This window comes from Schistocerca cancellata, chromosome 8 (genome assembly GCF_023864275.1).
Source record: "Schistocerca cancellata isolate TAMUIC-IGC-003103 chromosome 8, iqSchCanc2.1, whole genome shotgun sequence".
Classification (NCBI taxonomy): Eukaryota; Metazoa; Arthropoda; class Insecta; order Orthoptera; family Acrididae; genus Schistocerca; species Schistocerca cancellata.
Window position 1 is genome coordinate 62,653,652 of NC_064633.1, and position 13,766 is coordinate 62,667,417.

General features: G+C 41.9%; 1 protein-coding gene across 1 annotated transcript in view; it reads left to right on the forward strand.

The window, feature by feature from the left end:
* Positions 1-13,766, forward strand: part of LOC126094950 (myrosinase 1-like) — a 102,391-nt gene that overhangs the window by 44,158 nt on the left and 44,467 nt on the right. Inside the window, exons 4-6 of the mRNA XM_049909605.1 lie at positions 3,174-3,296; positions 3,376-3,559; positions 13,522-13,616. Coding sequence (XP_049765562.1) covers positions 3,174-3,296; positions 3,376-3,559; positions 13,522-13,616 — 402 coding nt within the window. The remainder of the gene's footprint in view (positions 1-3,173; positions 3,297-3,375; positions 3,560-13,521; positions 13,617-13,766) is intronic.

A 13,766-nucleotide genomic window follows, 5' to 3' on the forward strand; every position in this document is an offset into this window, starting at 1 on the left:
TGCGGGCAAGTTTCACGCGTAGCCCGCGGAAAATTGGCTCATGCCACAACTGGAGACCGACAGCGCCGACTTCATCTTTCAGCAGGATGGTGCTCCACCGCACTTCCATCATGATGTTCAGCATTTCTTAAACAGGAGATTGGAAAACAGATGGATCGGTCGTGGTGGAGATCATGATCAGCAATTCATGTCATGGCCTCCACGCTCTCCCGACTTAACCCCATGCGATTTCTCTCTGTGGGGTTATGTGAAAGATTCAGTGTTTAAACCTCCTCTACCAAGAAACGTGCCAGAACTGCGAGCTCGCATCAACGATGCTTTCGAACTCATTGATGGGGACATGCTGCGCCGTGTGGGAGGAACTTGATTGTCGGCTTGATGTCTGGCGAATCACTAAAGGGGCACATATCGAACATTTGTGAATGCCTAAAAAAACTTTTTGAGTTTTTGTATGTGTGTGCAAAGCATTGTGAAAATATCTCATATAATAAAGTAATTGTAGAGCTGTGAAATCGCTTCAATTATTTGTAATAACCCTGTACATACAGTTTCTTGCAACTTGCCTTACGGGCTAACGAATATGCTTGTCCCGCTTCCTTTGGTTTTCGGTCCTCTTTTTCTGCTGAACACTTATTCCTTACTCTGGTGACAGTGACGTCGACCTGACCCACTTGCGTCATAATGCCTCTCTTCCTGCTTCTCTGGCATGACTTGAATTTGCCTGAGACTATGTGAGTGAGTTTTACCACTTACTATTCTGTGTCGTAACAGCCAGAACGAGGAAAAGTTGACTTTCCGTTAACTTCTCAACGCGGGCAGCCTTTTCCAGTTTTGCAATATTTTCGGCAAAATAAGGCGAAGAAATGATCGTCTCTGTGGTTTTTGATTTTATCAGTATATTTAGGCAAATGCACGATTTTTGAAATAAGGTCTGTGATAACTTTAACTACTTTCGAATCCAATATTAAAATAGCAAATAGTAGCAGCACTTCATTTTAAAATCGTTACAATAGGTAAGATAGATACTGCCTACAGGAAAATTAAACAGACCTTTGGAGAGAAGAGAACCACTTGTATGAATATCAAGAGCTCAGATGGCAACCCAGTTCTAAGCAAAGAAGGGAAGGCAGAAAGGTGGAAGGAGTATATAGAAAGTTTATACAAGGGCGAGGTACTTGAGGACAATATTGTGGAAATGGAAGAGGATGTAGATCAAGACGAAATGGGAGATAAGATACTGCGTGAAGAGTTTGACAGACCACTGAAAGACCTGAGTCGAAACAAGGCCCCGGGAGTAGACAACATTCCATTTGAACTACTGATGGCCTCGGGAGAGCCAGTCATGAAAAAACTCTACCATCTGGTGAGCACGATGTATGAGACAGGCGAAATACCCTCAGACTTCAAGAAGAATATAATAATTCCAATCCCAAAGAAAGCAGGTGTTGACAGATGTGAAAATTACCGAACTATCAGTTTAATAAGCCACAGCTGCAAAATACTAACGCGAATTCTTTACAGACGAATGGGAAAACTGGTAGAAGCCGACCTCGGGGAAGATCAGTTTGGATTCCGTAGAAATGTTGGAACACGTGAGGCAATACTGACCTTACGACTTATCTTAGAAGAAAGATTAAGAAAAGGTAAACCTACGTTTCTAGCATTTGTAGACTTAGAGAAAGCTTTTGACAATGTTGACTGGAATACTCTCTTTCAAATTCTGAAGGTGGCAGGGGTAAAATACAGGGAGCGAAAGGCTATTTACAGTTTGTACAGAAACCAGATGGCAGTTATAAGAGTCGTGGGGCATGAAAGGGAAGCAGTGGTTGGGAAAGGTGTAAGACAGGGTTGTAGCCTCTCCCCGATGTTATTCAATCTGTATATAGAGCAATCAGTAAAGGAAACAAAAGAAAAATTCGGAGTAGGTATTAAAATTCATGGAGAAGAAGTAAAAACTTTGAGGTTCGCCGATGACATTGTAATTCTGTCAGAGACAGCAAAGGACTTGGAAGAGCAGTTGAACGGAATGGGCAGTGTCTTGAAAGGAGGATATAATATGAACATCAACAAAAGCAAAACGAGGTTAATGGAATGTAGTCAAATTAAGTCGGGTGATGCTGAGGGAATTAGATTAGGAAATGAGACACTTAAAGTAGTAAAGGAGTTTTGCTATTTAGGGAGTAAAATAACCGATGATGGTCGAAGTAGAGAGGATATAAAATGTAGACTGGCAATGGCAAGGAAAGCGTTTCTCAAGAAGAGGAATTTGTTAACATCGAGTATAGATTTAAGTGTCAGAAAGTTGTTTCTGAAAGTATTTGTATGGAATGTAGCCATGTATGGAAGTGAAACATGGACGATAACTAGTTTGGACAAGAAGAGAATAGAAGCTTTCGAAATGTGGTGCTACAGAAGAATGCTGAAGATAAGGTGGGTAGATCACGTAACTAATGAGGAGGTATTGAATAGAATTGGGGAGAAGAGAAGTTTGTGGCACAACTTGACTAGAAGAAGGGATCGGTTGGTAGGACATGTTTTGAGGCATCAAGGGATCACAAATTTAGCATTGGAGGGCAGTGTGGAATGTAAAAATCGTAGAGGGAGACCAAGAGATGAATACACTAAGCAGATTCAGAAGGATGTAGGTTGCAGTAGATACTGGGAGATGAAGAAGCTTGCACAGGATAGAGTAGCATGGAGAGCTGCATCAAACCAGTCTCAGGACTGAAGACCACAACAACAACAGGTCTTCCCGCATAAGATACAACATTTTGTACAAAAATAGATGATGCTTTGAAGTACTAGTGCTGTATCAACTATTTCACCTTTTATTTTTATGAAATACGGACGTATACTTGCCACAAATAAATCAGATACTGATAGCAAGAGTCTCTTATTAGAAAGGTGATGCTGTCAGCATTCTGTAAGGTTAGATCTTGGTTTTAATTCTGTAGTCAGATTTCCGAAGGACTACATATTTTATACACAGCTTGTAGTACAAGTAAGTCTTACAAACGCCACGATGTATTGCTAAAGTTACGTAACTTAAGTTTATTTGCAGGGGAAAGTTAGATTGCGTTTCGAGAACAAGAACTTATATTTATGAATATAAAAGTGTTACGAGTGAGCAGAGTAACGTGAGATTGGTAACATGAAGCTATAACTGGGCGCAGGTGACGATGTACCACTGGGACCTGCCACAGGCGCTGCAGTACATCGGCGGATGGCCGAATCCACTGCTCGCCGACTACTTCGTGGAGTATGCCAGAGTGCTGTTCGAAAACTTTGGAGACAGAGTAAGTGCCGGTGGCTCCATTGTTTCTCGCACCGCCTTCTGCTCATTGCGATACATGTCTGAGCGCCGTGGTCGCACAGGTGAAGTGGTGGATCACCTTCAACGAGCCGTCCGTCTTCGTGATGGGCTACGCGTCCTCCGGCGGCCAGGCGCCGTCGCAGAACGCCTCCGGCATCGGCGACTACCTGGCCACGCACACCCTGCTCAGGGCACACGGACTCGTCTACCGCCTCTACGACGAACAGTACAGGGCCACGCAGAACGGTAAGTTTCATAATTTGCTTGCATTACTTTGCTGTCGAATTATCTCAGTCTGTCAACCTGAACACGGCGTTTAAAGAAAATTGTAACGTATTAATAAATGTAAAGCACTAGTTTGCTTTTGTTCTACGGTATTACTTTTATTGTGTTAGCCGGTTTTCGGCTTACAGGGCCATCTTCAGACATTTGCTGAGTATTGTCACCAAAGAAGTTACAATGTGTGTAAACAACACTGGAAGATAAGTTACACGTCTACACTGAAGCAAACACTTACATTAAGTAACATCTTTGACAGTGTGGTGGTAAGGCAAAGTAAAAAGTAAAAAACTGAACAGTACATAACAAAAGTAAAAACGGAAAAGACAGGAGAAAAAGTAACACAAAATAGGAACAGCATGCCTACATATTAATAAGCGAAACTAATAAAACGATATAAAGTTAGTACTTGACAAGGCTACTTCAGGAGGTATAGAACATGGAGAGTGATACACAAACCAATTGAAAGAAGAAAGAATTATCAGTGTATCTACAGAATTTATAAGGAACTTAAACAATAGCAATAAGATAAACAGAAATGAATAAATGCAGGAAAATGGAGGAGTGTGAGAGAACATACTGTAAATGAAATCTTTGAGAGTGTGGTGGTACTGCATTTTAAAAGATAAAAAAGGCTGAACAACACACAAATACAACAAGAGCAAACACGAAAAACGTTAACATTATACTCAAAACTGTGACTACATAACAGTTTGAATTACATAAATGAATCAAATAAAATAAAAACAATATTTGATGAGGCAACTACAAGAGGTATTAAACCAGTTAGAAGAAAGCTTTAACAACAGAAACTACAGTTTATATGGATTACACAGACGATTTCAATAAAATGAAAGAACTTAATGAGTATAGGAAAATGAGAATATGTAGGAACAGACAGTGTTGGAAGTAATGAAAAACACAGATGATTATGTGGAGCTTGGGATAGGGGAAGTGTTGAGCTGTGTCTGGTCATTTAGGATTAGATCTAGACTGTGAGCTAGATGTTTGTTAATTTCCAGTGCTTCCAGCAGGTTGAGTTTATGGCCTTTGTTTGCTAAGTGAAGGACATGGGACACTGGCTGGTACTTGTGACCCTCACTCAGTACATGCTCAACAAACGCAGAGTCAGAATTCTGCAGCCTCCAGCTGCGTTCGTGTTCAGCCAGTCCAGTTGATATGTCTCTGTCTCACTGACCAATGTAAAACTTGTTACAATCAGAACAGGTGATTTTGTATACCCCACTGCTGGCTAATAACTGGATCTTATCTTTGCTATTAAAATACACTGGGCTGTCGTGTTCATAACGTAGTACGGAAGCCTATACTTGCAGGCCTTCAGTCCTTTGGCTACAATCTGTCATACCTCTAAATTGCTCTGAGCACTATGGGACTTAACATCTGTGGTCATCAGTCCCCTAGAACTTAGAACTACTTAAACCTAACTAACCTAAAGACATCACACAACACCCAGTCATCACGAGGCTGTGATACCTCTCCCAGATATGGTAATGTACACAATTTGACCAATGGATGGGGAAGCAGACGGGGCATGGAGGAGGGGTATAATTTTCCGTTTTTGTTTCCTATGCAAAATGTGGTCAATAAGGACACGACTGTAGCCATCGGCCATCTAACTTTGCTTTAAAATTATGTGTGGACAGGGGGACAGATATGAGACGCTGTACCATTGAGTGGAAAGCTGCGTGTTTGTGAGCTGTGGGATGCTGTGAGCAAGACGGTATTACTGCGTCTGTAGTTTAATTTTTTTTATAAATTTCGAAATCATGTGTCTAAGTACTGATGTTAATGGTGAGATCTAAGAAGTTTATTGAGTTGTTTCCAACCTCCATTGTGAACTGAATTTATTGATGTTGACTGTTTGTTGTTATTGTTGTGGTCTTCAGTCCTGAGACTGGTTTGATGCAGCTCTCCATGCTACTCTATCCTGTGCAAGCTTCTTCATCTCCCAGTACCTACTGCAACCTACATCCTTCTGAATCTGCTTAGTGTATTGATCTCTTGGTCTCCCTCTACGATTTTTACCCTCCACGCTGCCCTCCAATGCTAAATTTGTGATCCCTCGATGCCTCAGAACATGTCCTACCAACCGATCCCTTCTTCTGGTCAAGTTGTGCCACAAACTTCTCTTCTCCCCAATCCTATTCAATACTTTCTCATTAGTTATGTGATCTACCCATGTAATCTTCAGCATTCTTCTGTAGCACCACATTTCGAAAGCTTCTATTCTCTTCTTGTCCAAACTATTTACCGTCCATGTTTCACTTCCATACATGGCTACATTCCATACAAATACTGTCAGAAACGACTTCCTGACACCTAAATCTATATTCGATGTTAACAAATTTCTCTTCTTGAGAAACGCTTTCCTTGCCATTGCCAGTCTACATTTTATATCCTCTCTACTTCGGCCATCATCGGTTATTTTACTTTCTCATTTCCTAATCTAATTCCCTCAGCATCACCCGACTTAATTTGACTACATTCCATTACCCTCGTTTTGCTTTCGTTGATGTTCATCTTATATCCTCCTTTCAAGACACTTTCCATTCCGTTCAACTGCTCTTGCAAGTCCTTTGCTGTCTCTGACAGAATTACAATGTCATCGGCGAACCTCAAAGTTTTTACTTCTTCTCCATGAATTTTAATACCTACTCCGAATTTTTCTTTTGTTTCCTTTACTGCTTGCTCAATATACAGATTGAATAACATCGGGGAGAGGCTACAACCCTGTCTCACTCCTTTCCCAACCACTGCTTCCCTTTCATGCCGAGGCTACAACCCTGTCTCACTCCTTTCCCAACCACTGCTTCCCTTTCATGCCCCTCGACTCTTATAACTGCCATCTGGTTTCTGTACAAATTGTAAATAGCCTTTCGCTCCCTGTATTTTACCCCTGCCACCTTCAGAATTTGAAAGAGAGTATTCCAGTCAACATTGTCAAAAGCTTTCTCTAAGTCTACAAATGGTAGAAACGTAGGTTTGCCTTTTCTTAATCTTTCTTCCAAGATAAGTCGTAAGGTCAGTATTGCCTCACGTGTTCCAACATTTCTACGGAATCCAAACTGATCTTCCCCGAGGTCGGCTTCTACCAGTTGACTGTTTAGGTTTTCAAAAATGTGCTGCCTTGTCTTGTAGTACCAGTCCTCGTCACATATCTAAACCATTATTCGATATTTTGACTCAAAGGTTCTTTTTTCAGAAAATGTTGTTCAAAATGGTTCATAAATATTTCAGCCAACAGTGGACTAAGAGTGGAACGCATACCTAAGCCATCTTATTGTTTATAAAGAGCCACCTTGGAACTGGAAATAGTTCCGTGACAAGCATGTCTGAGTGGCCAGTCTCAAGTCATTCAGTTCCACGGGATTGACATTAGACTTGTACATCAACTCTGTCAGAATATCAATGCATTCCAATGCTGGTATGTTGGAAAACAAACTGTAGACATCAAAGGACACTACTTTATCACTCTGTTACATAGTGCATCTTTCATATTATTTACAAGGTCCACAGAGTTTGAAATACCACGGTTTGGTTTGAATTTAATCATGCTCTTAATTAAGGCATCCGCTTGAGACTTCCCGATATCAAAGTAAGGGCTTCAGTACCGTTTATACGACATAAAGTATTAACATTTACTCGAGCTACTCATTCCATTATATCTCATTTATTAACGTGTCTTCGACCGGCCAGTCTGGCTCCCCCTGCCGATGTTGGCCGGATCAATTCTAAATTCCGGCACATACGTAATAACAAGTTTTCTGGTCGCCGACGTTTTATCAGTGACACACCTTATCACCAGATCTTTGGTTCAAAAGGCTCTGAGCACTATGGGACTTAACATCTGAGGTCACCAGTCCCCTAGCACTTAGAACTACTTAAACCTAACTAACCTAAGGACATCACACATATCCATGCCCGAGGCAGGATTCGAACCTGCGACCGTAGCGGTCGCGCGGTTCCAGACTGTAGCTCCTAGAACCGCTCGGCCACCCCGGCCGGCGCAACAAACGAAATCCCCCGATTTTGACCCACCTGTAAAGACAGATATGAAGTTGTAGTGCTGAGTTAAATGCTCTTAAATAATGTATTAAAAACATCTATAGGAGTACAACGTCTCCTGCACTGTACTAAAACTAAAATTACTCTTGGCCTCTGCAATAACTATGGTGGCAGACGGTTGAATCCCTGGATTTGGGATTGTACATGCTACATACCAAGTGACTCTAGCATATGCCACACGTGGATCACAAAGGTCCTTGTTGCTCGTGGTCGATTGGAGAAAGAGTGTGTCAGAGGTGGTATGGCATGCAGGTGAAGTCGGAAGTGTGAGGAACTTACATACCTCACGCACCATGAGAAGCTGCCGTCGTATTGTAAGTGGCGGTTCACCAGTCTCAGCACAGAGACTGGGTATAAGACTGGTCCTATAAGCATCCTTGGCGGGTCTGTTCCCTCATGGTCGATAGCGTCGTTGATCTTCAGATAAGAAGGCGTCGATGATCCATATACTGGGCATCCATAGTCCAGCAAACGGACGAAAGCTCTGTAAAACTGGAGCAGACGTGCTCTCTCTGTTCCACAACACCTGTGGCTTAGGTACTTTATCATCTTCAGGGTCCTGGCTTTCAAGTGTCTCAAGAGTGCCAATCACGACACTTTGAAGTAAAAACAACGAGGCCCAGAAAACTCACTGAGTCTTCAAAAAGCAGAACTGTGTCCCTCCTATGCAAGATAGGTAAATTAAAAAGACGACGAGAACGGAGGCGCACATCTGCAGAAAACCGAAAAACCTGTCTTTGCATTCCACTCCACTAACCTCCGCAGAGCAAGTTGCAAGTGACGAGTCTTTGTTGCAACTCTGTAGGAGGAACAGAAAACATCAAAATCGCCCACAAATAAGGAACATTGTACCGGATTCTGCACCGTAGACGTGACACTGTTCATGGTCGTAGCAAACAGGGTTACACTTAAAACACTACCCTGAGGGACCCCATTGCCTTGCTCAAAACAGTCTGGCAGAGTGAGGAGGGTGATAAAAATTGTCTCCCTCCCAGAGTTGGGAAAGTTCCTGTTTGCCATATCTAATTAAAAAATTGAAGGAGGATTTCCTTTTATGTTGCTGGCAAGTGTCGAAGCACGCAGTACCGTTTTTGGTCGTGTCTGGGTGCAGTATCACGAGTCTCAGACATTGCCTGTTCCATATTCCACTAGGAGAATGGGTGGTTGGAGCACCCACAATTGTTGGATCTGAAGTCCAACTTGCTCCTCTCTACGGTCGCACGGTAGCAGCGAAACTCTGGATCCTGGCAGGGATTAGCTACAGTCTTTGCAAAACGTTCTGTCATCGACTGAGAGAGGTCTGCAATTATTGTTTGGAGACACACATTTTCCATCACTGCTGCTGTCGGTAAACGACTTTGTTTACCTAAAATCCTGGTGACGGCTTCCCATACTTATGTAAAACAAGTGAGACTGTTGATGGAGTTCAGGCGAGAACGCTTTGCCATGACGTTTCCCTGCTGTCCTTAATTACGCGTCGAGCCTTGAAACTCGCAACTGTGAAGGCTGTGAGGTTGTCTGCCGCTGGGCGGTATTTAGACCGTCGGAGGGCCACACGCCTTTTACGGTTTGCTGAACGGACTCATCAGTACACAAAGGTATAGGTCGCCCCGTAAGACAACCAGAGGACTTTGGGATGCATAACTCAGTGGCACGATGGGTTACTCGTGTGATGTGGTCCACCCATTCTTGGACACTACGTTGTCGCTGTTTTGAAATACTGCCAGCTGGCTGAACAGTGTCCACTTAGCACTGCTGACAATCCATTTCGTTGGCTTATGTTCAGATAATGTTCCAACCTGTAGCTGGATCCACAGTGGGAAGCGGTCACTCGAATGAAAGTCATCAGTTGCCTTCCACTGATCTGAGTCTGCAAGGGCGGGAGAGCAGTAAGAGCGATTGATGGCTGGGGACGATCTAGTAGCAGCCGCGAAATGACTGGGACTGCCTGTAGTGAGAATGAACAGCTCCTGAGACATCATGAGGTTCTCCAAGATTCGACGAATTACATTTCCACACAGGTTCTTCTGTTGCGGACGAGAACACTGGTACTGGGTTCGCAGATAATTGATTTTCCTTATCCGATCATCTGAAGCTGCTATCTCAGTTAAACGTCTTCTCCGTCTGCACTTACCCATTTTCCCTCAGACGATCGTATGGTTCCACGGGCACTAAACTGACTATGCAGTCGGGTGTGACAATACCAACCCCATATTTTTGACCAAGATATGACGAATTTGCATTGGAAATGGCAGAGGCTTCCACGTTATCGTCAAGCTACTGGAGATTTATAGGGCCTTTCCCCTTGTTCTGGAGCCTTTCCGCATTGCGTTCTTCCTAGAGAAAAAAAAATTGTGTTTCCTTTCAGCCCCAGAATAGTGGAATTTATTTGCATTAACTTTTATTAAAAAATGTTCCACGCCTGTATTGTGAAGCAAGGCCTGTGTGAGTTCTAAAAATCGAAATGCAAGAAAGTGGTTAGCGTTCAAGCTCTATAATCGGTGGGTCACTGGATCGAGTCCCGCTTATGTTTTTAATGTATATCTGTTTTTCAACAGTCATGATATTATTTCATATCTATGAAGTTTTACATGTAATATAACGAAAAAATACTTGTATTTATATGAAAGTTTGTTGAATGCACAATGGTATTTGGCTGTTTTCTAATTTTAAATATCATGACAAATACTATATTTATAACTGTCCACAAGTAAACGACCAAATGCATAAAATTTTCCTGAAAATGTATGCCCGTCGTGATTTGCAAAATGCGTTACACTTGTATGTGCTTTGTAGCTGGACGGTTCAACCTGCAGACACAGAGACAGGGCCAATTCAGCATTTATCTTGGGTAGCGATGTGACCCTACTAGTGTTGCAAGAACGAAGAATGTTCGTAAGAAATTTTTGAAGAACACAAAATTTGTATTTTTTACTGCAAAAATGAACATATGATACTCATTGTCGTAAAAGTCTTCAGTTTCACAGAAAAGTTCTTCTTCAGCCAGTCTGTAGGAATGGATGAGGTCCTCGTCAGTAGCAACTGTCTTTTCTCGTAACATTTCGACGTTAGGCCGACCATGTTATTCTCCCATCGCCACAGCATCTGCAGAAATCGTTTTGGATGATTCTTATCTTCTTGAAGAAGATTATCATAGTGTGCGAAGGCATCTATTGACTGACGTTTTGCGGCTGCGTTTTGCACTGAGTCTTCATGACATTCATCATCCGCAGTAGTGGAAGGATCGGGAGTCGCCTCCATTTTTGCGCTAAAAATGTTAATTTTATGATTTTCGAAAAATTCACACATGTGCGAGGATCTGTGTCTGCAGGTCGAACCGATCGTCTACAAGGTAGTTCTGTGTGTCTTAGCCAACTGCAAGTACAGGGTGTTCATAAGTCTCTCCGCAGTGGCGTATGTTTGTTAGCCGCTCGTGCGTATGCCGCAGTGAATATACCGAAATGAAACTCAGTGAAATACAAGTTATTAATTGATTGAATATTCATTTTTATTTACAGTGTCCCTGCTGTTGCTGAATACACAGTTTTATTCGTCTAATCATCTTTCCAAACACAAGCTGCAACATTTCTTCTGTTACAGAAACAGTGAAAGTGGATATTGCAGTACTCAATTCATCGATGGATTTTGGTCGGTTTTTATAGACAGTTGCTTTCGCTGCACCCCAGAAGAAAAAGTCAGGTGGTGTTAGGTCAGGCGATCGTGGAGACCAAAGTGCCTGTGAAATTATGCGATCACCAAAAACATCAGCAAGCAGTGCCATTGAGACGCGAGCTGTATGCGCGGTTGCTCCATCTTGTTGTTCAGTATTTCACTTACCACAAGTTCTCCTATGAATGGGTACAGAATATCACTGCAGTATCGTTGTGCGTTTATTGTTTCGCTGAAAAATACGGGACCCACACACCGAGGTCTAGAAATTGCAATCCAAACTCCTATTTCCACAGAATGAAGTGGTTCCTCATGAATACACTACGGATTTGCAGTACTTCACATACGACAATTTTGCGAGTTCTTGTACCCGGATAAATGAAACGACGCCTCATCAGTGAAAAACCTTTCATTAAGAATATCCCCTCCATTTTGTTGAACGGAATTTTTGAACCATTGACAATAATGCAGTCTCTTGCCAAGATCAGTATTTTTCAGTTCTTGCACGACTGTCACTTTGTATGGGAAAAGTTCTAATTTTTTTCTTACATCTGTGTGGGCCGTTCCGACACTAACATCGATTTCCTGGGCGAGTTTTCTTACTGACTTGTTCGGACTCATGTACATTTTATCGCAAATATCGAGTAGTTTATCCTGAGACAAAACGCTAGGACGACCACTTCTCGGTACATCTGTCACTGAACCCCTACTTCGAAATTTGTTAATCAAATCTCACACAGTATCGCGATGTGGGAGTGTTTTCTGCGAGAAAACTGAATTAAATGTTTGACGAACTGACACTGTGTATTTACCGCCAGCTTTGAACACTTGTTCGGCTAAAAACACACGTTCTTCAATGGTTAGCATTTTAAGTGTGACAAAAACGCAACAAACGAACAAAGCAACTAAACTTAAACGTTCACGTCAACACGTAACGACCCACACCAACGATACTACTGACGCTGGCTGAGATAAACGAGACAGTGGAATGTTGGGAGAGTCCACTTGAAGGGACGTAACCCAGGCAGGCGAACAATCATACGGCACGCGCGGCTAACAATCACACGGCACTGCGGAGGGACTTTTTGAACAACCGCTATAAGAAATTTCGCAACACACGACAGACATATATGTTCACGGAAACTTCATCTGTTTGTTCGTTCTCTTGTTCCACTTGTCGAATACTATTAATATAGCACTTGCTGTAACAATTAAAATCAGTAAAAGGCCAAAAGCAATCAGTAAATGTTCGTGAAAATACGCGTGTTTTTTCATTATGTTACCTTTCAATTTCACATATGTGTGAAGTAATAGTACGGTCAATAATATGACCAGCGTTGAAAATATATCCATAAAAAATAAGAATGAGTGTGCTACCGATTACCGCTCTTGACTTAAAAAAAAATTAAAAAAGAAAAATAGAAAAGCAGATTTTATCCCTGTCGTCGTTGACTGTAGCTATTTTTATATATTTTTTTCTTTCGTTTATTTGTTTATTAATTTTTATAGTTCAATAAAGCGACAGCAAGAGTGCCACAGAAATGAAATAAATTATGAAACAATATACCTGAAAATGGGCCAGGACAAGAATACCACAAGGACCGGTCAACTCAACCGGTACCTTGACGATGAAATACAAGGTTCAGCATATTTGCGAGTAACTCGTGGTATAGGGGCGGGCGCAGACACTTCCAATGTGCGGTGTCAAAATATTGGTGAAAGGCGATTGGGTCTGTGCTGTCTCCTCCATCTACAATATAATGAACATAGTGGCCCAAAAGCCATGGAGTTGTGCCTGAGTTTGTCCTCGGAAAGTAGGAGGAGTCTGGACGCAACAGGATATCGGCCGAAAAGGCAGTCTCAGCGGCTCGAGTTAGCAACGCTAATCGTTTTTTAAGCCAATGCCAGTTCGCTTCGTCAGCGTGACATTATTTAGAAACAGCTTATACTAAAACGGTTGCTAAAAGTTAATGATAATTGTGGTTATAAGCTCTGAGTAGCCAATGAAAGTGCTCACTGTCATGATGAAGGAATAATGTCGAGATCAGTTTTGCTTTCATAAGGCACGGAAGTTCTCTGTGTTTATAACATATAAAATTGTCAATAATATGTATTTTCTTTTACTAGATGTTAACTACATGACTGTTAATGTCCAAAATGAAAATTTGTTCCAGGTAGCGTAGGAATCACGTTGAACATTGGAGGAAGCGAACCAGCTTCAAACTCAACGGAAGATTTGGAAGCCGCTGAGAGGAATCTTCAGTTCAGTGTGAGTAAGATAAATACCACATTTTCAGTAATTCAGAAATACTTATTTTCATCCAATAACAAATTTTGAGCAGTAATAATATAGTTACCGCAATGGATTAACATGATGTACCCCCCCCCCCCCCCTCTAAGAGTGTAAACAGTTCACTGA